The following is a 23,760-nucleotide window of genomic DNA, read 5'->3' on the forward strand; positions in this document are numbered from 1 at the left end:
TAGCTTGAAGCCCACGATGAGTGAGTCTGTAGAGATGGAAACCCTGGGTATCAATCATCGCAACTAATCCGATCGCTGGCCCTCCCCGTTCTCTCTCCGCTCCATATATCACATGTGCAGAAACTGCAATGTTTCTATGCTTGCACAACACGTTGCATCCCATCATCGTGTAGCCGTCATGCTTCTTTGCTCCGTTGCTCATGCATGATTGTCCGGAACGCCAGGGCTTGTATAGAACTGAGACCGCCTTCTCATCTGCCCATTTACCACCCGTAAAACAAAAATCAGATGTTAAAAAAAGTGTATAATGCTTTCCTCTTTCCAGAGGACTCCAATACGCCGTTTTCCAGGAGGGTTGTCGTCGATCGGATGAAGATGTATAAGATGACAAAGAAAAGATGCCGCGTAGTCGTAGAATCAGATAGTAAGATACAGGTCGCGCCCGAGACGCGACAATCGGGTTCGACAGATGTGTTCCGAGGTTGCGATAGATTAGACACATGTGAGAATTAAACGCAAGATCGGTTGTCGGGGTCGTGGAACATTCAGTAGTTTCGGCGCGACGGGTCTCGTGGGTCCTGGAACTGTTGGTTCCGTCTGCCATTCTCCCCACGGGCAGCAACCCACTCCGAGTTGCCGCTCTGTCTGCCGGGTTGCTCGACTGGGAGCTTCTGGTCATCATTGGATGGTGACGACGCCGGAGGTCGGGGGCTGACAGTGGGCGCTCTGCTCGACGAGGCCGATAACGAGCCAGGAACCATGTTCGTGACGGCCTGCGTGATTGAAGCCACCACGTAGCCGCGCAGCTCCCGGTCTTCTACCGAGTCTTCCTTCTCGAGGCGGAAGCGCTGCTCCTTGTCGAGGTTGGCCCTACGCAGAGACTTGATCTCCTGCATGATGTATAGCATGACCTCCTCGGGGCAACGGTTCCGTTCGGCAGAGTGCTCGGTCTTGCGGACGTAGCGACGGGTGACGTCGGTCGCGCCGTCGACACTGAAAGCAATGCAGTATGACATCTGCTTGCCCCAGCCATCAGTGTAAAGTCGTGGGTTATCCCAGGCTTCTTCACAAGCGTCGACATGCACCCAGCGCTGCTTGTGGTCGGAGTACACTTCGGTCCATACGTGATCCTCGGCATTCCATACCCATCGTACACGACCACCGACGGCGCGGCACAGCATGCTAAAGCAGTTGGCCCATTCGCCAATCCGGCCCCTCCTCGTCTGAAGTAGTTGCCAGACGTCGCTATAACGAGGGAAGCGCTCGAATGCTCTGCAACTCTGGTTGGAGCACTCGTAAAGCTCCACACGCATGGCGCCACACGCACTCTCCTCGGGCGTCGGTTGCGTCATGCCCCTGGCGATGGTCGGAGCGAGGCACACTGGGCACGGGGGGTTGTTCACCCAGGTGAAGAAGGAGCGCTTGAACCATCTCAGAAGCGCCCGGATGACGCAGTCCTGGTAGCCCCATTCGGGCTTGCGACCGTCGCCCATGCTCTCGGCCTGGGCCTGCAAGACCTGGCACTCCTCCTCGGCCTCGCTGTAGATCCTGTCCAAAGGGATCACTTGCAGGGCCTCGTCCAGAAGGCCGGGGTTTTCGTATTTCGTCGGTGTTGTCGACAAGGTGACCAACAGATTGCGGAACTTTTGCGACGCGCGATCGTGCGCCGCAGGGGCGGACGGAATCATGGGAAGATGGCGTAGTGAAGAGTACGAGGGCGGCGTTGCCGGCGCGGGGGACTCGCTATGTGCTGTCGACGGCCTGCTGTGCTCGGGAGAGAAAGGCGTTCTCAGGTGGGACTGCGATGCCTGCGGCCGCAGGGCCGGCGACTCGGACCGTTGCCTGTCTGACCGCGACTGCTGGAGGTCGTGTAATCGCCTGGTCCGCATTAATTGCTCGAACTGAGCTGTTAGTCCCTTGGCCCAGTCCTCGCCATAGTCCCCTCGGCTGTTGCCCGGTCGGCTGTGGTGTCCGTCCATGATGAGCTGGCGGGTGGGCGGTTTGTGTGCGTTTCAGGAGTGAAGCGTAATCTGTATTCTAGTTTGTAAGGCCGCGGGGGCTGCTGCTGTTGATGCTGTTAAGCCGTCAAGCTGTGCGCGGTGGTGGTCGAGTGGTCGCCAGTTGTCGTGGACGGCCGTATTTTGCCACCGAACCCAGATCAAGGAGACAAGACAGCGGCGGATTCAGAACAACACATGCAGTAATGACTGAATACCGGCGACAGGCAGGGCGGCAGGTGCGTCGGATTGGTGACGGGTTAATCTATCGGATAGATGAAGTGGGAGCTGGGCGGTCGGATTGTCTGGCTCGTGTGGCCTGGCCCGGCTTCGTTATCGCTCCAAGAGTAGCATTCGTTCGTGTCCCGTGGTCGGCTGGGCTGCGGTCGCTGGTGTTGCAAGAATCCCAAGTCGGGTCCTCCTCTCTGCGATTATCGATCGCTGGCCGACCAGAAGGGCAAGACGCTGGTGCGGCTGGAGAGAGCGGCAGGGCGGGTCGGCGGTGGTTTTGTCGTCCGGGAGGTGGGCGGGATTGGTTTTGTGTTGTAGAGTGGTGAGAAGAAGGTTCGACGCTGGCCACGACGACTTCACGGGGGCAGGGGAGCGTTACGTAGCAATGCAGATGGGAGCGGTGCACGGGAGATGGGGGGGCACGCAACGAGGTTTCAACTTCCCGGGTGCCTGTCTGTACGCATGTACAGTCGGGAGGGCAGATGGTTCAATATGAGAAAGACGTGGACATGGGGGCATGGGGACATGGGAGGACATGGGCCGCCTGGGTGAGTAAGTGGGCACTGGGCGCTGGGCGCTGGGCACTGGGCGCTGAATGGCAATCAACGGGGAATGGGATACGCGGGTGGATGGCGAGGTTGCGTAGGCCCTCTTTGCCCTTCAGCTCGACCACCCGTCACAGAGCCCCCAGAATAGGCACACGGTGCCCAAGTATGGAGCAAGCGACGGCCAAGAGGCTGCAAAGGTTGCAGCAACCAGCGCTGCTGTGCGGAGCTGCCTGTCTGTCGGGCGGCAGTACAGTGTGCCGTACGGCGATGGACCTGGAGACGGGCAGTGGAGTGGCGTGCAGCTACGGGGCTAGACTTCCTGCGGAAAACCCTCTCGACCTCTGAGACGCAACCGCATTACGTGCGAGGGGGAGCACAGGCAGACGGCCCTCGACTCGGGAGTGAACGCGCGTCTCCCTCGCAGCGCCGGCCAATCACGCGCCGCGCTGACCAGGATGTGCCTGAGGCCAGCTCGCTTTCAGACTCGAGGTGGACGGGGGTGGGCCGGCCTCCCCTCCTCGCTGCGAGTCGCTCCCCAAGGCAGACGCCGAATGCACAAGTCCACTGGTGGTTTGCGCAAGCCTTTTGCGTCCCAGTTGACGAATCCTCGCCGTCAATCCGAACCCAATTCGTCGATCCGTTATCTTGGCTCTTTGCCTCTGTCTCGACGCCGTCGCGGTGACCACCAACCTACGATGTACTGGCAACTAGTAGCATGTCCGTCTGTCTGTCTGTCTGTCTGTCTGTCTGTGATGCGATGTCTACCTACACAGTAGGCAGGGCTGCCAGGTCATCTCGTCCCGCAGACTGATTCTCTCACTCCTCGCACGGAAACCACATGCCTACTCCAGCAGGCGCCCCGCCTCGCCTCGCTGTTTTTGGCAGACAAGAGAATAAGCCTCGACATCAATGCACAGTTCGAAAGCCCACGGCCTGCACGACAGAGAGGCGATGACGAGGCGCGGGACCCCCTCGGGGTCTGTGGCAGTGGCTGAGAGTTGCCTGATCAGGGCTACCGCCATCTCGTAGCCGCTCTTGGCGCGTCTGACCCTGACAAATAGAGATCTCGCCCGATTTACAGGCTCCATCGCGGACATCAACCGAGAGCATTCGTCATGCAATTTTATTTCCAGTTGCTCTCTCTTCCTCACACGGACGGCCTCTTCGTCCATGCCCATACCCCATATACAGTACCAGGCCAATCACGGCTCATCGTCTTGATAGATTTTGACCCTCTGCACGCCTGCTGTAAACATTGTGCACCGAGTTACAGTGCCGTTGAACTGTGTAACTAGTACTTGAATGCAGATTGACTAGCCGCTAACAAGTGTGGACCCTGGATGAGGCTGTACCATAGTCACGTTTGACCACGACGGGCGCCGGCCAGCTGTATCTACTGTATAAGTCCTCGACTGTCGCGAGTCATTGACCGTTCGTCGCCTTGAACACCCTGGACGCCTAGAATAGTCTTTCTCGTCCATCTCGTTGAAAAGAACGAACCTTTTGGCAGAGAGAGCAGGTGAAACAACAGGGAACGCTCGCCCCCCTTTGCCCAGATCAGCCACCCGCGGAACTTGGCCCAACCGATCGATACCATGCTATGCCTCCCTGGGAACTGCTTCTACAACGAAATCCCAAAAAGCTTATTCCAGTTCTGTGGTTCGAGAAGCTGGCTCTCCATGTCTGAATGATAAGCTTAATCGATGTCTACCTTTCCCTTTCCAGTTGTTTTCATACAGTGTATGACGCGGCTGCAACAGACGCATCAGCAAACCCCGTGCCAAGTGGTCTATCCTCATATCTACCCACAACGTACGTGTGTATACTTTGGCAAGTGAGAAATCTCTGCACGATCCGCCGCCCTAAGCCTTTGCCTTGCTTGTCTGTATACTGCCTTATCATTCAAGCCGGCCGTCTGCCGACAATGGATTATTCGCGGAAGCCCAAGAGCTGTCGCGAATTCATCACGGGAGGAGTCGTGGACGAAACCTTGAGCCTAATCTGCGTTCGTCCACTGATAAACCATCCGGCTTACGTGCTGCCATACGCATAATGGGCTCCGTTGCAACATCAGAGTGGTTCAGTGTTGCCAACGGGATGGTAAACACACATCTCGGGATGCTCAGGAACAGTGTTGTCAAAATTGTTCATCGTCCTTTGCGGCCAGCATCCATCTGCGAACTGTCCTGCCAAGAACACCTGCCTTGTCACGATATGTCGATCACGTGGGGTCGCCGACTATTTTAGTGTTTGAGCCCCCCAAAACGCTTGCGCGTCCCTGTCTCCAGCCAATATGCTTGCGCGTTGTCAGCCAATGAGCCGTGCCCCACTGCCGACCCCTGCTATGCACGCAATCAATATCTCGCAAGCCTATGTATGTACGCCAGGCGTGCCATACAAGCAGCATGGAAAAGTCTCCGGTCCGCTAACGACCCATGTGCACATCGAATTCGTGACGGTGGTGACGGCGGACGGTGATACAATTGCTTCCTGAATTGCAGTGCCTATTTGAAATCCTCAGGCCTTCTATGGTGGCATCGAAATAGGACACACTAGACTAATACATCGTTATTAGTCGATGTTGGTGGGCTTGAGAGTTCAAAGATGTACAGTACGGATACAAGCACCGCCCGAATACAAAGCCTACTATGTGTACTTATAACTACCTATATATGATGTAATAAGCGCCTTTTCGGCAGTACCTGGCGTCCCTTAACCTTTCAGGAGAAGTCGCAAGGCGAATAGGAGATGACCGCATCCATGGATCTCCAAGTGAGATGCTTGACATAAGAAAACATGTTGAGAACATACTGTAGTAGTACATGGCCCTGATCCCCATTGTGGAAATTTAATGCCCTGGTGACTGTTATCCACATCGTTCTCGGTACACCCTTCCTTACGGCATAAACCGAGTTTCGGGAGACTGCATCAGTCGCAACGGTGCCTAGGGTTCCATAAGGGGATCCGGCATAAACCGAATATATTCCACATTTATTAAGTCCCCACGTGCATCTCGAGAACCTCTATAGTATTGAATATACTACAACAGCATTGCAGGCCGTAGAGGGATACATTGCAGTCGACGCGGCTGCCAGAAACTCAAATGCTTTTTTGGGGAACGCACAGCCACATATCAAGAGAATTTCAGTTCTAAGAACAGGACAGAGTGGTTGGCCAGTGAATTCCTTTTCCGGCGGAGATCTTTAACACCATCCAGCTCGGGGCCCATGCCGGCCAGCGAGACACTAGAATCATTGCCCTAATGACAGAGCCGCGTGCAGAGTCACTAACTAGTCAGCTAGCCTGCGAGGCGATCGGACATTCTGCGCCCGAAATAACCACCGACCCTTCCCCATCGGGAAAACTCTCGAAGGAGGCCCGACAGAGCTATCGAACGACGCACGTCCATATGGGGCTACGGGAAGCAGGGGTTCAAGGGGGGCAGCGTTAATCAACTTCTCGGGACGCGCGTCTCTTCCTCCCAGCCCGGCACTGGCCCAGGCGCAGCACCTTGCCTATTCGAACCTGGGGCAACAACCCCTTGCTGGCCATCTACTTACAGTACAATGACAGCATGCGGCTGTTCGTGACGCTAGGGAAATTTCTCGGCTGAGAGCGAGAGGGCACGGGCACGTGTTCCCTCTATATTGGACGCGCGCCGCACCACGACAAGATAACAAGATAGGCGGTATGCCGTTCAGACGAACGACGATAGTTCTCATTATATTACCGCGTGTCGGAACTAGTCCTTCAAAGTGCATGATCAATCACTCAAACCTATCGGCACATTGAAGTCCCCCTAGGCAACTAGTGGTTATCGCAGGTCGTACTCGGTTACTATGACCGAGTTACCGAGCCTAGCCTACCTCATCTGTTAGCACTGTTGAATGAAGGGACGTCTCACATACAGTTCCAGCACAGTCAGAAGTTATAGACATACTAATAAGCTTTCTTCATATCTACGTAGTCTTCCGTTCTATTTGTTGCCAGTAGCACAGCCTACGACTCATGCTAGACCCCCTATTGAGGGTAACACTCGGTCTCCCATCCGTAACTGCACGGCTATGCGACCCCATGTCGCTATGGTGTTCTGGAAAGAGAGAGATTGTCGCAGGCACACGTAATTGCCTCTATATGGTGGTCAGCCTTACTCAGCGGACAAAGGGTTAACGTCGTGACTGCACAGTAATGCAACTATTTTGAACACGCCTGATCAATTTCACGATCCAGGCTCTCTTCGACTAACCACCATGCAACATCATATGATATTGTCTCAGCACTTGCATCAACGTGCGCATATGGCAATCTAGAGCGTTCGCGGAAATATTCCGCGGAGAGTACCCGGAGGGATGGTCTGGGCCTGGCTCATGTCTTGTGTCGCACGAACCTACCGCTCACACAAACATCACAGCTAAGATAATTTATTCGGGTGCACACTCACGCAGATGTTCTTTCATAAAAGAGATAAGATCGAGAAAGCTTCACCAATCACGGCGCAGCGTACGACGAGCCGTCTCTGGCCGATCTCTGGGGTGGCGTGTTCAGTACTCCCCCCTCTTGTCGGCCTAATGACCATGATCCAAGGTGCCATCCATCACAAAAAAAAAACGGACGACACCACTCAAGGACGCATATTCATAATGTGACTGTCATTCCGTAGCTGATCTTCACGGGCCGGCCATCCCAGCAGCAGGGGGCTGAGGAAACCCCGTCTCCACCTCCGTCTCGCGTACTCATGCCCAGTACAGCCTGTTGCACAGGTTCCTGTTTTGGAGAGGCACAGCCTCCCTGCGCTGAGCCATCATAACCCTCCTCGCTGCTATGTATACGTAATGTTCTGTCTCGGGCCCGGCAGTCGGGAACGGATCTTTGAACCCTGGCCCGCCTCGTGGCTAGGTCCACAGACATGGCAGGGTGACTAACGTCACCCGCCTTGAGATGATATGATCGTCATCGTAGTTTTCTGCGGGGGGTGGGGGCATTCTTTGGGAAGATGATTAATAGGCCGGCGGCAGGCTAGTTTGAGGAAGTGCTCTCGAGTTCGCTGTCAAGGAACCGGTAACTACAACCAACGAATATACTGTCGTTCGGTTCGAATAAATCGCATTCCTCAGTGGCTTATATATGGGAACTACACGTGAGTAGGATAGACATGTACTTATGAGACACATTTGTCACCGGCGGGGTAGGTGTTTACTTAGAAGCTAATGTTATACAATGCCCGGACGTACCATCTCCCTCGGCCCACAGGAAAAGGAAATTATGGTTTCTATCGCTTAACCCACACTCAAGGAATAGAATCAGTTACTTGCCTGCAAGCGATTTTCGCGGCGCTATGCATGAGTCAACCTTGTATGCCGGCATGGATATATACAAAAAAAACGGACCGTTTATTGAGAGTACATGAGGCGTGCGTGGTAAGACCATATTTGAGGTTTCATTTGGTTTCTATTTCTTTGGTACATTAATAAGGTATTTTTTGAACCTGGTTCCTTTCTTTGGTAGCCCATCGAAGTGTTAGTTGCGTGCTGCAGTGAGCCAGTAATTCATATGCCTCGTCCATGAATGATGAAGTGAAATGTTTTGAGTGCCATTTACTTCGTGGTTGCGTGGATTGCACAATACAATCATCTCTAGCGAACAAAGACACGTGCTTAATGCCTATTGCAGGCTTGATTCCAGCGGAGAAGCAGCCACAAAGCCGAGTCCTGCTTGTATTCCTCATCCGGAACAAGGGAATCTGCAACAATGGGCTACAGCGTTATTTGATGAAGGTAGCTCACGCGCATTCCACATATGTCGGTGCATGCATATGTTTACATTGCAAGAATAGGCATGGCTTTAAATGTACGACGGTTGTCATCGACGCTGAGAAATGTCTTTCAAATAGATGGGCGGTACGTCTTCGCACATTATGTCGGGTCAGGAGCACAGGGAACATGTTACAAGCTGAATCGAGTCCAACCACAGGCTGGGGATCGAACTAGTCTCTTACTCAAAGTATTGGGAGGCGAGGTACAGGCTGACGATGATGATGACGAAATCTCGCCTGAGGTATGGGCAGAAGCGGAGCTTAATGCTCTTCAGGTACGTTGATGCGAGAGTGCTCTGGGATTATACAGTTCTAACTGCCGCAGATCGTTAGAGGTGCATCTCATGTTATTCAGATGGTAGATATCTTGAGAGACCCGTTGACAAAGGCAAGCGCCTTCAATGATCTTACGTGGGTATACATGGAATGGCTTCCTAATGGAAGCCTCGGGTCATTTATAACCAGGGCGCGGAACACCGGCCGAGCTTTCCCAAATCGTTTGATATGGCGGCTTTTCCTCTGCTGTCAGTATACCCTACCTAGAGCTCGCATACCGCCCTGCGCCATCAAGAATTGTTGGGCTTACCGAAGCTTCGTCAGTCATCCGTAGCACCATTGCTTGTGCCTGGCCAACGGTCCACCAACCAGATGTCTTCCGGTTGGAAGAGCCGCAGGCTGGCTTTTCAAACGTCATTCTCAAGAACTTCGACATACATGATGAAAACCGTAAGTACATCAGCTGGTGTTGCGGAGATTTTGCTGGCATACACTGACCAACATAGTCATGTTTGGTGCATTCTCACCTGTTCCAGTTCCAGAGCATTTTCTGGCGCCGCCAATCATAATGATTGACCTCGGAATCACTGATATATCGAAAAATGCTACGTAAGTTCAATTCCCTATGGACAACGATGAACTGTGTTTTCCGCTAATATCCTGCTGCAGTGAAGTCACTTGGAATGCTTCTGTCCGAGAAATGCTCGACCAATTCATGGCTGTAATGCGCACACCTATTTTCAGCGTTGACTTTAGATGCTGATTACGCGTTAGGTTCTCTCGGACTTAACAAAGATGAACCGCTCTGACGAGGCGATGAATACTCGTGTAGATCCAGATATCAGAAAGTTCCTTTCAACTTATGAGGCCGACCCTAAGGCCTTTCCGATATTGCAAGATATTTTCACGTTGACCTTTGGGGCTGTGAGAGATCGATCTGAGGCATGGTATGCTGCAAATGTTGGCATCATGGACGGCTCTGAAAGCGACGACAATATAAGAACCTTTGTCCAGACCTGTATTTTGAGCGCTCATACTGATGGAAACCAGACAGGTTTTCATTGGGGTTAGCATAGCCTTCCCCGAACGGCAAGTATGGGGTTGGCCGCTGACGATTGTACATATTCACCAAACACTATCACATATATAGGGGAGGCGTTTCAATAAAGATCAACATTGCTTCTTTGTCCTTCAGCTAGGCAAGCACTTAAGCAATATTTTACCTACCAGATGCCCAAATGCCCAAAGGATGAACTAACAGATTAATTCTGCTATCTCTTCTATTTGTAAGAGACTATGTCTTCTAAACTACTCTGGCCCTCAATATACGAGAATAGGAGATAAGATACGATTTAACGCTGCCATCGGGTGAATCTGTTTCCGGTCTACTGAGCTCGGGTTGGTGAGACGTGATATAGAATTGTGGCTGTGCTTTTCGCGTTTTATTTATTTAATTTCCCTCTTTTCCGTATATTTAAAAACACCATGGCACTTTTTGCCTTAGTTTTACGACTATTCGGTTTGGCGACCGTTGATTTACACGTCTATTTTAGCCACACGAACAATGTACGTTCGATTTGTCGACACCGACGATGAGGACTGCGTTGGCTGAGGTTGTGTTACTTGGGGAATATGGCCCAGGAGCAGCACTCCAGTTCACTACATAAAGGGTTTCATGCCTAAGCGAGCGGAAGTAAACGAATTTTATGTGCTACCATAATTGATGACGCCTTTTGCTTGTGGAATACAAGTGCCGCCATACGTAGGCGTGTCTGGGCCCACGAAGATGTATCTAGTCCTACAGGATGAAGGCTTAGCACCAGGCAGTTCCATGACAGCATCCATCCCCACAAACACAAATTTGCTGTAACTTCACTCAGTCTGACTGTTCCAAATCCGACCTTAGGCCAGGCCGTTGTTTGGGCCGTATTACAGGTATAGAAGCAAGGAGCCAAGCAAGTCTTCGGACTTTGTGGATGCGCTGCGCAACATCAGGTACTATTCAACATGAGTCCTGTCAGGGTCTTGGAAACATTGAATGTAGGAAATGTGTATCAAGCAGCATGCGACGACCAGTAGACGACTTGGCTCATAAGGCAATTGACTTTCGCAGGATCAACGTATGAAAACTGCCATAAACGAGGCTGAACCTGAGGATCCAATCAACCAATAAGTCATAGACACAATCTGCGCTGGCGAGGAGGCCCTCGAAATTCCGCCACAATGGCACAAGGTGAGCTGATAAGGGCGCGACAATCGTAAAATTTCCATCTATGAAGACTGAATTAAGATGTAGAAACAACAATTATATCTTAGTGTTGTCGAGGGTAGGGTGGAAATAACTCTGGATGGAGAGAAGACTATTCTGATGGCGGGCGATTCCGCATTGCGCGTGCCGCGCCGGGCTGTGCACAGTGTCAAAGACTTCAAAGGTGAGAAATTGATCTTTTGGGAGAGGCCGGACCCTGCGGGAATCTGCAAGGCCTTCTAAGTGCGATCAGTTAAGGACCCATTTGATAATCACCGTGGCTTGAGACTTCCAGCATATTTGGCACTTACTTTCTTGGGCGGCACTCCAGGCTCTTTAGTGACGTCTTTTCGAAATGAGGGGTTGGAGGCCTGTGGCACACATTGAAGGCATCTGACGATCGGGATGCAAACCTTGCTTTGCATCTGCACTCGCAGACAGTCGGCGAAGCGGTTAGTACTCAGATCAAGAACGTTCATGGGATGTAACCGGGGTTTATAATCACAGTCAGCACGAAAAACGGAGACAATTGCGCAGTTTGGTAGCCTCATTGGTTCATGCCTTTCCAACGAGACAAGATGTGCAGAAATTGTGCATCCGTTTCAGAGCCATGAAGGCGGATTGTAGTTGACAATGGCGTCCAAGGGACTCACTGCATATTCTTGATACTGCGGCTGGATTTCCATCAAACAGAATGCATAGACAATACCGCTCATTGATCAGCGACGGAAACAATCACCTAATGACGCCGATACCCAGAGCGGAAGCTGGTTTTTTCCCAGGCGACGTTGGTTTGTAAAATACGAGTAGAGCTACATTGCTCCTGTATGCATAGCAAGCCTGCATTTGAGTCCACTGAAATTGTCCCGGCCTTACAAGACTGATGGGAAGACCTCATTTGGGCTCAAATTTTTCTAACCAACGGCACCTAGTTTAAGCCCTTATGGTATTGTAGCGCCACGAAGTTAATACTACCTGTATCACTCAGCGCTACTTCATCGGCTTGACCAAAAGATCCGAGGACGTATAGTCCAACGCATCTGCCGTTGGGTTGTGATCTTAATATGGCAAACTGAGAAGAGTTCTTAGGTTTTCTCGCATTCGACTGGCAGACGTGATTCGAGATAATGATATGATGCGTGGCAGTGACTCCGAGCCTGTGTTTGTTTGGTTATCGTACCGCCGTCAGGTGTCAACAACCGAGCCTGGGGAGGTTGCATCTTGAGTGGACCATGCGTTGGACTGTCATCTCAGCTCTGGCCTGGGCAAGGCCTCAAGTGCCGTGGCAGCCATTGCGTGACCCAACACTTGACCTGCAACTCCTTGGCGATGGTTGTAGAGAAGACAACATCAACCTAGAGATGGATCTACCCACGTATGACAACCTCAACCGAGCTACCGAGGTCATGTTTCAAGCAAGTGACATTGGGCACTGTGTGGGAAGGTTTATAGCACAATGGCTGAGATATGGGCATCTCGTTGGCAATATTGTGTTCTCCGAGAAGAATCCATTCGAACCGCTATTTCACCTGCGTCACGTGAGTTTGGCTCGTTCTCGGTGGGCGTGGCAGTCTCAAGTCTTAAGACTTTAAAGATATTCTCAGGCGTCTCTAGCCTAAGTTGTCTGGTTGAACCAAGCCAATAGCTACAAGTTAGCCCACGACTAACTCAGCAGTGCACATCGGCATCAACCGAGAGTCAGAGGCTAAGATTCGGATATCATGCGATTCCAGAATGAAAACCCGTTGTGCGGCACATACAATGCGCTTCATTAGCGACTGTGGAAGCCCTGTTGTCGATCGTCATTCACTATCTGGGGTTTAGTCTGGGTTTATCGATTTGAGGGCTGGGGATATGACCTCACTTATGACTAGCGTTCAATAGTCGGTTGATAGCCCCCAGGATCACTTCAGGCCTTCTAGACCGTGTAACTTCCAAGACCTGTCAAAATTAGTGTCCGCAACGGTTGGCTAATCTTGATGCATTCACGGTTTACTCATTAAAGATATCTGATTGAGTTGAGGCAAAGTGTAAGGCTGACGAAGTTATCTGGTGTCGCGTGACTGACACGGACGGCACGACATGGGGTTGTACAGAGCATTTTCTTGCCTTCATCGAAATCGATGATGCAATGTGCCGACTTCAAAAGCCATGGCAATGGAGAGTAAACAGCACTTGTCGAGTTTCGCCTTTGTTTTGGCAGCGAAGGTCTTGTTTGTTGTCCACCGAGGTTTCTTTTGCCGGTCTGTTAGAACATACGCAGAGTTGATGACCGGCTACCCAACCCGCTGACATGAACTTAATCGGGAACGACAAGATTCAAGGTTGAGAGAATTTCCAGTGAGTCAAAGGCCGGAGAAGGCCAGCAAGCCTTTGAAGCGCCGTTCGTCCGATAAGACGTGAACCCCAACAGGACGATCTGTATAATCGAACGTTCATGCAGCCGTACGTCGAAACGCTAGACGTTTAAGATTTACTGTGCCTGGAATGATAAGACGCTATAAGTCGATAATCGTTCAGGTAGCACTTAGACTTAGTCTAAACTTGGGACGTGATCGAAAGCTACTAGATAGGTCTCGTGGTTGCGCATGGTCGTAAAACCCATCACCAACTACGGTGCATGAGGCTGCTTAAGCGCTAGCAACACCCTTCCACAGGCAATACATATCTTAGGTTAGTGAATTGAAATTGTCCCTCAACGGCAGCAGGCATTCCGTACATAGTCTCTTATTCCGCGGTGCGGCGATTTCCTTCTAGCTCGTCCGCACTCGGGTTCTAGGGGCAGACGAGCATGACGTAAACAAGGGGGATGTTAGTAGCGTTTGGTAGACTTCGCTAGGACCTTTAGCCTACCAAGATTTAGGGAGATGGGGCTTCGGGACCTCGGTTGGGCTTGCAGGTTAAAAGCACCGACCTGTACTTGAGTCGCTAACTTAGGCTGGGGACGTGCAAATGGTGTACTTATGTGGACTATAAGTTAGGAATCTGGTTGATGAGCTGTGGGTAACTGGATCATTGATAAAGGTGCTGACGTGAGGAGTGTTCGGCTGCAGGGTTGTCAATCACCGGAGCGCTGGCCAACGAACCACTTTGTGCGTGCGCCGTGTTGTCGGGTTTGTTCAGCGCTTTGTAAGGACTCAGGGGATGCCGGACAGGCGTGGAGGTCGCCGAGGTAGCAAAACCGACCCGTATTTCGGTCAAAGTCTGACTACAGGACTGTTTGTGCTTCTAGCGTACGATCTACTTGCCACAGGGTAAAGCCAATGGCAATTCTTGCGCCAGCATTCTAACTTGCTAGCCGCTGTTGGCTGGTTGCGTACGAGAGGTACAGACCTAGCCATTTCCAAGGCTTGGTAATTCAGGCCCCTACTTCAGCAATCTTGGCTGGCATTGGATATTAGGACAGAGGACTTTCTCCGGTAGCCTTGGTAGTAGTTAATAGGGTGCGTTTGAAAGAATTCCACAGTTCTCACATGCCACAACCCAGTCAAGGCGGTCGAATAAGAGTTGTTTCCCAGGATCTCCGGATCCGTTAATAACGACTGGCTGGGCAGGCATTGATTGACAGTTTGATAGGCGCTCCTATCCCCTGCAGTTGATCGCCAGTCAAGCGCAAATCGCAACAGTCCCCACACCTGCTGCAAGGGACGCAGCAACCAAAGCTTGACAGGAGGCGCAGGTTGGCCAAAGCAGACACAGCAAAACCCCCGGAGACGCGCCCCAGGTCACAGTCGCTTGCGGCCGACGACCAAGCCAAGGCCGGGTAATAAACCACGATGCAACGGATGGTGAGCGACGAATGCGGTCGACTGGTAAGCCGTTGAAGCGATGAAATGCCGAAGCGTGACTAACAAGGCGCCTTCGGCACCTACGATTGAGTTCAGCTAGATCACTATGCAGGCAGTCCGCCCCTGTTGGGTAGCCGCTACAGATCGCAACAGTTCTTCTCCAGTTGCTAAGACCGGAAACGGAAAGACCATGTACACCGATGGACGAATGACCAGGTCGCAACCCTACCCGACACCAAATTCTGTCATGAAGATCTGCGACGCTAACTGTGTACGGTAGGCCTTAGTCGACCTTGCAGCCTCGACTATCGGACCCTGCGTGGGATACTCCACAGCCTAAACCCAGCATTCCGCTGTCAGTCCGTCCATACGACCGTTCGATCGGACGTTTAAGGACCGCAAGGAGAATTTTGGTGAAGCACCCCAAAGGAGGAAGGATATGAAAGGCACCGGCTGCCCATTTTCCACGTGGCGGTTCCATTATGCCTTTCCCCCTCTGTAAGCGGTAACTGACCCTTAGTCTCTCCTTTCCCTATCAGTGGCCTTTAGGGTCTTGATACTTCGCATGTCCAGAATGTACGAAAGGAATATAGGCACTCTCATACTGAGAGTTCTGGTATGGCTTGCTGCCTTTGCGAGCTTGGGTGCTGCACAGGGTAGCTCCTCGGCTATCACCACAGCCCTTACAGAACTTCCTAAATGCGCAGTATGTCAATCTTTCATGATACCGACTTGCTTGGTGATGCCCCCCCGGTCTAACCTGCAACAGCTCCAATGCCTTGCGGCTTCGATCAAAGCCTCACCATGTGCGATATCAGACGTAACGTGCCAGTGCACCAATGCAGAACTGGTCTCATCGGCCGAGCTCTGCGTCATGACCAGCTGCACGGTCGAGCAGTCCCTCAGTAAGCGTCATTCACCGAGGCCATTAAGAGGCATCTGCTTACGGTACTAGTTGCCAAGAATGTCACACAAACGATGTGTGGTGCCCCGGTCAGAGACAAGACTACCGAATATAACATCGTTTCCTGTACCTTGATGGGCTTTGCTTGCGCCTTCGTGCTCATCAGGCTTGGTTACAAGAAGTTTTTCACCCGCACCGATCTGGGCCTGGATGACTGGTTCATTCTCCTTACATTGTTGGTCTGTGTGCCATCGGCTGTGATCAACGTCGACTTGCTCACCGCCAACGGCCTCGGCAAGGATATCTGGACGCTCAAGCCAGACGAAATTGGGGATTTCGCGTTCGCTTTCTTTATCATAACGATTCTCTATTTCACAGAAGTGTTTGTGTTGAAACTATCCCTGCTTTTCTTCTACCTGGTAAGTTGCTCAATCTCCACGACTGTTCAATATGAACTGCTAACCCGAGGAACAGCGTATTTTCCCTGGCAAGACTATCCGACGAGTGATTCTGGGTACCGTGGCCTTCGACGTTCTGTTTGGCATTGGCTTCATTGTCACAGCCCTCCTGCAGTGCCGGCCCATCAGTTACAACTGGACCAACTGGCGTGGAGAAGGAGGAGGCCAATGTATCGACATTAGTGCCGTGGCATGGGCAAACGCAGCCGTCAGTATTGCGTTGGACCTGTGGATGCTAGCTATTCCCCTATCTCAACTTCGGGAGCTGAAATTGCACTGGAAGAAGAAGATAGGCGTGGCGATGATGTTTTGTGTTGGCACCTTGTAAGTGATCACCTTGAAACGTTTGATTGACCCATGCTAATCCATCCTAAAGCGTCACCGTCGTCAGCGCCATCCGTCTTGCGTCTCTGGTCGAGTTCCGGGAGTCCACTAATCTGACCTGGGACTATTGGGGAGTGTCTCTCTGGTCCACGGTAGAGATCACTGTCGGCATTATTTGCGCTTGCATGCCATCGATGCGTCTGATTCTTGTGCGCATTGCACCCAAGGTCTTTGATGTTTCGATGGTACGGGCTTCACGCTATTATTACGCGAAGAGAGCGTCAGCATACCCAGGGAAATGGACTGATCCGTCCACCCAACCAAGCGAGGCCTCGAAGAACAAGTCTGCCGCATCAAGACAGTCATGGATGCCACCAAACGTCAGAACGAGCTGGCGTATCAGCCGGTCACCCCATGACAAAGTGTTCGTTGATGGAGTTCTCTTTTCCAAGGTCTCGCCCTCCAAGCTCGAAGAGGAGGACCAAGGCAGGTTAGTGCCCATGGAGGACATGGAACCCAGCAAGTACGGAACAGACGTGCAGATTTCCGGTGGCGCTAGTTCGCGGAACAGCACGCCGGATCCGGGGTCTACATCTAAGATATAGGGCAATATACACGTGGTGGGCACGGAAACATTTGGGTGAAACCAATCGGCCATGATGGGTAATGATACGTATGATGGGAACGATAGAGCGGCGTTTTTTGATGATTACCAGCATGATGACATCTGACAAGATACTATGTAGATTAGACAAGGGCGAACCTCGTAATTAGTTTTTTAATGTATTTCTAGACATGAACCTCAATGCTGTGGCACCATACTTCATGCACTAAGTAACCACGGGAGCCACTACTACTATACCCCGAGCTCTCACATCCTGGCAACCTGCTCTGGCCAATATAGACTTCGCAAATGATACTAAAGTCCTCCAACAACAGACTCACATCATGTTTCACATCATCCTATAACGATTGACTATATCGGCTTCCCCCACAGAGGTGTTTACTCCACACTTCTGTGCACCCCTCTCTCCCCACGTTCTCCGCATCGAGTACATACAGGCTAAATTACAGATCGGAGAACGTCGTCATAGACCTGCAGGCATGTCCTGGAGCACACCAGCAAGAGCCGCATGATGATTGACTACACGCTTCTCTCATTGGCGCGCGAATGATGCGCGAGTGCAGAATGTTACCCCTACCGCCCCATCTGCCGGTGTCCCCGGCGCTCCCGAGCTCAGACCGATCATGAGCCGTGGCTTCACATACTGGAACCAGCGGGGAGACCTTGAACCCTGACCGAGGCATGTAATCGACGGATCAGACTGACTGGAGACTTGGAGACAGTACTATTGGGGATTCCCGCCCGCTCGGACGCTTCACGAGCAGTCGGGCTATCCTTGCCCCTATACGTATATAAGACCGGAGAGTTCGTGGCCGAGATGACTACGATTCTATGTGAGTTCGCTGAGAACTACTCGTAAGTTGCAGAAATGGCACTCCTCGCCGGCACAGCGTTGGGTCTACTTGTTACGGGCACTGCAGCAGCGGGCCATCTGTTCCCGGACTGCGAAAAGGGGCCTCTTGCCAACAACACTGTCTGTGACACGACTGCATCTGTTTCGGACCGTGCCAAGGCCCTTGTAGCTGCGTTTACCACGGAAGAGAAGTTTCAACTCGTAGTTAGCACGTCGCCAGGGGTGCCGCGCCTCGGCTTGCCAAGTTATGAATGGTGGCGTAAGTAGTATCGTTGAATATTATGGTTTGCGCTTGAACTGACTCTCATTTACATAGAGGAGGCGCTTCATGGGGTTGCAAGCTCGCCTGGAGTTCTCTTCGCCCCCTCTGGAGATTACTCCTATGCCACTTCCTTCCCGCAGCCCATCCTTATGGGCGCAGCTTTCGATGATGGCCTGATTGAAGCAGTGGCAACAGTCATCAGTACGGAAGCCCGGGCGTTCAACAACGCGAACAGATCAGGACTGGACTACTGGACCCCGAACATCAACCCCTATAGAGACCCCCGATGGGGCCGCGGACAAGAGACTCCTGGCGAAGATTCGTTCCACATCAAGTCCTACGTACAGGCGCTCATCAAGGGGCTACAAGGGGATGATTCGGACTATATCAAGGTCGTAGCCACATGCAAGCACTTTGCAGGCTACGACATTGAGGACTGGAACGGCAACGAGCGCTACGAGTTCGACGCGATCATCAACCCGCAGGAACTCAGCGAGTATTACATGCAGCCATTCAAGGCCTGCGCCAGAGACGCCAAGGTGGCCTCCATCATGTGCTCGTACAACGCGCTCAATGGGGTCCCAACCTGTGCGAGCTCTTACATTCTCCAGGATATCCTGAGAGACCACTGGAACTGGACTGACGACGGCTTTTACGTCGTGTCCGACTGCGATGCGATCCAGAATGTCTACATGCCCCATAACCACTCTCCTACACGTGAGGGCGCCGCAGCCGACTCCCTCGTCGCGGGCACTGATCTGGATTGCGGAACGTACTACCAACTCCACCTCCCAGGTGCTTACGAACAGGGCCTCTTTGATGATGCGGTTATCGACCAAGCCCTTGTCCGTATATACTCGGCGCAAATTCGGCTGGGAATGTTTGATCCGGCATCGTCGAGTGCCTACCGCTCTCTTGCATTTGCCAATGTTAACACTCCGGAGTCTCAGGACCTCGCTCTCAAAGCTGCGGAAGAAGGTATAGTACTCATCAAGAATGATGGCATACTGCCACTTCAGATCCCGTCAAACGGGAGCATCACCCTGGCCGTTATCGGCCCATGGGCCAATGCGACCGCCGCTCAGATGCAGGGCAACTACGCTGGCATTGCACCGTTCATCCATAACCCACTGTACGCTGCGTCGCAGCTGGTCAACGTGAATGTGCGCTACGCCGGAGCACCTGGCGACCCAACGACTGGCGGATACCCGGCGGCACTCAGCGCCGCCAACGCCTCGGACATTGTCATCTACGTCGACGGGTCGAACAGCGGCGAGAGCGACGATCGGAACCTGATCCGGTGGTCTGGCGAGCGCCAGGACATCATGACGCAGATTGCCGGGCTGGGCAAGCCGTTCATCCTGCTGCAGATGGGCGACCAACTGGACGATGCTCCGTTCCTCAACCACGAGAACGTCTCGGCCATTCTGTGGGCTGGGTTCCCGGGCCAAGCTGGCGGTGATGCCATCTTCAACATCATCACCGGCAAGACAGCGCCGGCAGGACGCCTTCCAGTGACTCAGTACCCGGCGGACTACGTCAACCAGGTCCCCATGACGGACATGGGGCTCAGGCCAAACGAGACAAGTGGGAACCCGGGGCGGACGTATAAGTGGTTCAACGATGCGACGGTGCCATTCGGGTACGGACTCCACTACACAGACTTCTCGGTCTCGGTTGACGCTGGCGACGAGTCGAGCTGGGACATTGCCGATCTGCTGAGTGGGTGTGATGCAGAGTACAAGGATTTGTGCGCGTTCCAGAGCGTTACCGTGAATGTCGAAAACACTGGAGATGTGGCGTCCGATTTTGTGACCCTGGGCTTCGTCGCCGGTAAGCATGGCCCTGAGCCACATCCAATCAAGCAGTTGGTGGCCTACGAACGGTTGTTCGACGTGACTCCGGGGTCCACTGCCTCGGCTCAGCTGAACTTGACCTTGGGCAGCCTGGGGAGACATGACGAGGCTGGAAACCTGGTATTATATGCTGGAGAGTACAGTTTGCTAGTCGATGTACCGACGAGCTCGGTTTGGAATTTCACGTTGTCTGGGGACGACACTGTGTTGGAGGAATGGCCCCAAGATCCGGGAACCCCATAGTGGTGAGGCATTCATTTAGTCAGTCACTTAGCTGGAGCACCAGTATAATGGTGCATATCGACCAATAATACATTGCCAATTCCTCTGTCATCAAAGTACCTAATGAGAGGTTACTTTCATAGGTCGAGTGTATGTCACGGCTCGGTCGGTAGACGGCTTTCCCTCTTAAAGTAATTCTAGGTAGCTTGCATGGTATTCTCGAAAGGAATGCACAATCCATACTGAAATGCAATGACTGTCCACAAGTATCGCTTGATTCGCCAAGCCGCCGGAAATAAAGTCTCTGACCATCGATTGCCGCACACCTCTTGCAGCATCGTATCTGACTCCAAATCTCAGTCTAGTAGATGCTGGTCTGCTCCAAAATAGTTGAGACTTGACATCTGACGAATAACTCTGCGATGTTATCAAGAGATCGGCGCAGTTGCAGGGAGTCCAAGCTTGTGAGCGTTGACTCTCAGTTCTTGTAATTGAGACTCCAAGAGTGTTGGCTGAATTCTCTCCAGCCTGCGAATCATACCATCTGAAGGGTGGTTCTCAACGACAACCCCGCAACTAGCACCGTGAAGTGCACCACTTGCCGCTGCAGGTTCCAGGGATAGAAGTTGACGTTTGAAATCTTCGGGACTAGATGTGATGGAATGCGGATCAGGAAACGGCCAAAGTTGCTTGTGCACCATCTTCTGAACCAGTGATCCGAGTATTGAGCCCTCACATTTGCGACGCTCCTCAAGGGAGACGTCAGGGGCACGGCAACGAACGCACCCAGTTGCATTACTCCCATCGAGGCCCTTGAGAGTAGCCTTCCAGAAGCTATGCAGCTCAATGATCATCACCTTCCTCGTCATGCGGGATACTACATCTACCCAGAATAAGTGGTAGCCCTTCGCACAGACGTATTTCAGATTCACGGCATACCTAGCTTTATCATGGGGTCGCTATCCATACCATTAAAGCGGTAGCGCAGACGTTCTCCCGGAATCACGAGACATCCCCCTTTGCTGACAGAGCTGTTCATTGCTATACGCTTAAGAGCTTCCAGGGTTCGCTGGGTATCACCAAGCCACCAAGCAATGCATAGGGCGCGGCCGAGATCCTCTGGGTTATGTTCTTTGCCACGAAGACCCAAAACGCCATCTAACGACGTTCGCCAAGCAGCCGCACGCGGTCGGAGTAGTGTCAAGCTGTCGTACTTCTCAGCCAGGAAGATGATATCCAGCAGGTTCTTCAATGTGATAAGTCTGTTGGGCACGCTGTCGATATCGCCATGCATTAAGTTGAGGAGCAGTCTCAGAGCTTCAGGATTGGCACATATTTCGGTCTCCCAAACTCTTGGGCGATGATCACTCGGGTTGTCGCTGCGTACCAGTGCGCGCCATTTAGGGGACGTGAACTCTAGCACCTCAGAAGAGACCCTGAAAACCACACTGCGGTGACTCTCGACCTCAAGGGAAGTGCCTGAAACAATGCTTGTTGAGACTCCAGTCACTCGCAACTGAAGGTCGCCATGAGGGTCAAAGACAAACTGTCCTTGGCCTTCGAAGAGACCAGTGGCGGCCGGAGGTGAGCTTGGGGGGGAGTCGGGCGATGGTACTCCATCCGATGTGTCAGCTGGAAGCGTCCTTGACCGAGATGAAGCCACATCCGGTGGGGTCTCATCGTCTTCCCGCTTGATCTGGGTCGAGGCCCGGCGCTTGGGCATTTCTGAAGTTGCGACACGGCACTCAATGGCGATGAGGGCGTATGCACAGGAATAGAGAAGTTAGATGTGCTAAGTGACAACCGTCCGGTTGTTGTCAGTGCAGCACTGACAACATGGAAAGGAGTCGAGAGGCTACCTAAGTAGCCAGGGGACGCCGCCATTCCTTGGGTCTCCAAGTTCTGATTAGGCAGCATCCCGTTTTAGTCTTTGATGAGCTCAGGAAGGCACGAGGAGTCTCACGCAATGACACAAAATCTTGGAGGTTGTGACTGCCTTGTGAGCATTTATGGCCGATGCGGTGGGTGACGTGATGACGATTAAGATGTCCGTGTCTATGCTAAATTCAACTGCACGGTGATGACATATCGTGGAAAGTGCCGTCACATCAGAGCCGAGCAGGTGGCCGGCCTCGAGACATCGTTGTTCATGGCTGTGCTCTTGCTACAGGTTGAGATTACGATCAAATGCTGAAGTTGACCTAGGAGTCGACTGGAGGCCTTATGAATAACGTCGAGCATCAGAATTAACAACCCCAGTCCAACTGTGCTGTTCGGCGGGGCTCCAGACGTACCAGCACACGAGTATATCCACCGAAACCGGTGCTGCATCTATCTGTGCTGTCTTGGTGTTGGAGGTTCTGACGAGCTCTCGGAGGTGTATCGAATCGAACAAGGGCAAACGTCCTATCACGGAGACCATGATGCGAAGACTCGACTCGACGCCTGAAGATATAACAACACAAATGCTTTTGGTGTTGGTATGATGGTATTCTTTTTTCTGCCGGAACAGACGCCCGTCATGCAATTCCAATATGATACAGAGCCTTCCCACCCGCATTACGCCAATTCGTCCATCGCTATCCTTCCGCTGCCCCCTCAATCTAGCTGGAGAACTTTCGAGTGATCTTGGCAATGACTACAGGAACTTCGTTAGCATGGGGGCTTCCGACCCAGAAGGCCATCGACCTCCCGGCCGGGGGAGAGGGAACCTACTGTGTAACGCGACAACGCTGAAGATGAAGACCAAAGACAGAACCAGGACAACGACGGGGTCGACCTTCAGGCCGGGCGACTCGTCGGTGTACAGGCGCAGCATCGTGCTGGTGCTGCCGCCGGCGCCGGCCGCCCTTGTGCTGCTGGGGCGGGCATTGGCGATCTTCTCCTTCTGGTCGGCGGCGGCTCGTCGTCGGATGGCAGTCCTGGCGCCGCCAGGGGGAGGAGGTGAGGACGGGCGGCCGGTGCTCACGCCAGTGCTCGGCGCGTTGACGGGGGACGAAGCTCTCGGGGAAGACTGTAGGCTGCGATCAGCATCGGGATTCTCGTTCTGGTTCTGGCAAAGCCACAGGTTCGGGCTCTGGCTCTGGGCCAGGAGAACACGCGCGTGCGGTGTGACTCATCGTACGTACCATTGCGGTTGTGTTTTGTGCGATGGGTGGGAGGGAATGTCGTCTCGTCGAAAAGACAGATCGCGTGGGCTTTTGGGTTGACTACGGGGGGCGGCGGCTCCTGGCTTCTGGCCTCTGGGGATGGGTCAATTTAGCAGCACTTAGAGCTCCGATCCACATCGCAATTGAGGCCACATTTTGGGAAGACCCCTGGATTGCCGCTGTTACTTTGTTCCGGGCCTCCATTGA

The 23,760-nt window shown here is 52.7% G+C and overlaps 6 protein-coding genes across 6 annotated transcripts; 3 read left to right on the top strand and 3 right to left on the bottom strand.

Moving 5' to 3' along the window:
- Positions 1-545: 545 nt before the first annotated feature.
- On the bottom strand, positions 546-1,979 carry JN550_009132 (uncharacterized protein; the record flags this gene model as incomplete). The annotated part of the gene is made up of 1 exon (XM_049321170.1): positions 546-1,979. One exon carries the CDS (start codon positions 1,977-1,979, stop codon positions 546-548), a length of 1,434 nt encoding a protein of 477 aa, XP_049168967.1.
- A 6,632-nt stretch (positions 1,980-8,611) lies between these two features.
- JN550_009133 (uncharacterized protein) lies at positions 8,612-9,935 on the top strand (the record flags this gene model as incomplete). The annotated part of the gene is made up of 6 exons (XM_049321172.1): positions 8,612-8,863; positions 8,914-8,999; positions 9,118-9,314; positions 9,371-9,473; positions 9,534-9,585; positions 9,639-9,935. The coding sequence occupies 6 exons, from the start codon at positions 8,612-8,614 to the stop codon at positions 9,933-9,935; spliced, it is 987 nt and encodes a 328-aa protein (XP_049168968.1).
- A 5,539-nt stretch (positions 9,936-15,474) lies between these two features.
- JN550_009134 (uncharacterized protein) lies at positions 15,475-17,191 on the top strand (the record flags this gene model as incomplete). Its single annotated transcript, XM_049321173.1, has 5 exons — positions 15,475-15,606; positions 15,670-15,805; positions 15,856-16,223; positions 16,279-16,586; positions 16,639-17,191. The coding sequence occupies 5 exons, from the start codon at positions 15,475-15,477 to the stop codon at positions 17,189-17,191; spliced, it is 1,497 nt and encodes a 498-aa protein (XP_049168969.1).
- Positions 17,192-18,079: 888 nt separating this feature from the next.
- JN550_009135 (uncharacterized protein) lies at positions 18,080-20,425 on the top strand (the record flags this gene model as incomplete). The annotated part of the gene is made up of 2 exons (XM_049321174.1): positions 18,080-18,323; positions 18,381-20,425. 2 exons carry the CDS (start codon positions 18,080-18,082, stop codon positions 20,423-20,425), a joined length of 2,289 nt encoding a protein of 762 aa, XP_049168970.1.
- Positions 20,426-20,832: 407 nt separating this feature from the next.
- Positions 20,833-22,127, bottom strand: JN550_009136 (uncharacterized protein; the record flags this gene model as incomplete). The annotated part of the gene is made up of 2 exons (XM_049321175.1): positions 20,833-21,287; positions 21,344-22,127. 2 exons carry the CDS (start codon positions 22,125-22,127, stop codon positions 20,833-20,835), a joined length of 1,239 nt encoding a protein of 412 aa, XP_049168971.1.
- Positions 22,128-23,007: 880 nt separating this feature from the next.
- On the bottom strand, positions 23,008-23,535 carry JN550_009137 (uncharacterized protein; the record flags this gene model as incomplete). Its single annotated transcript, XM_049321176.1, has 3 exons — positions 23,008-23,042; positions 23,120-23,417; positions 23,533-23,535. 3 exons carry the CDS (start codon positions 23,533-23,535, stop codon positions 23,008-23,010), a joined length of 336 nt encoding a protein of 111 aa, XP_049168972.1.
- Positions 23,536-23,760: the final 225 nt, after the last annotated feature.

This window comes from Neoarthrinium moseri, assembly GCF_022829205.1.
Source record: "Neoarthrinium moseri strain CBS 164.80 chromosome Unknown scaffold40_Wmoseri_CBS_16480, whole genome shotgun sequence".
NCBI classification, from domain to species: domain Eukaryota; kingdom Fungi; phylum Ascomycota; class Sordariomycetes; order Amphisphaeriales; family Apiosporaceae; genus Neoarthrinium; species Neoarthrinium moseri.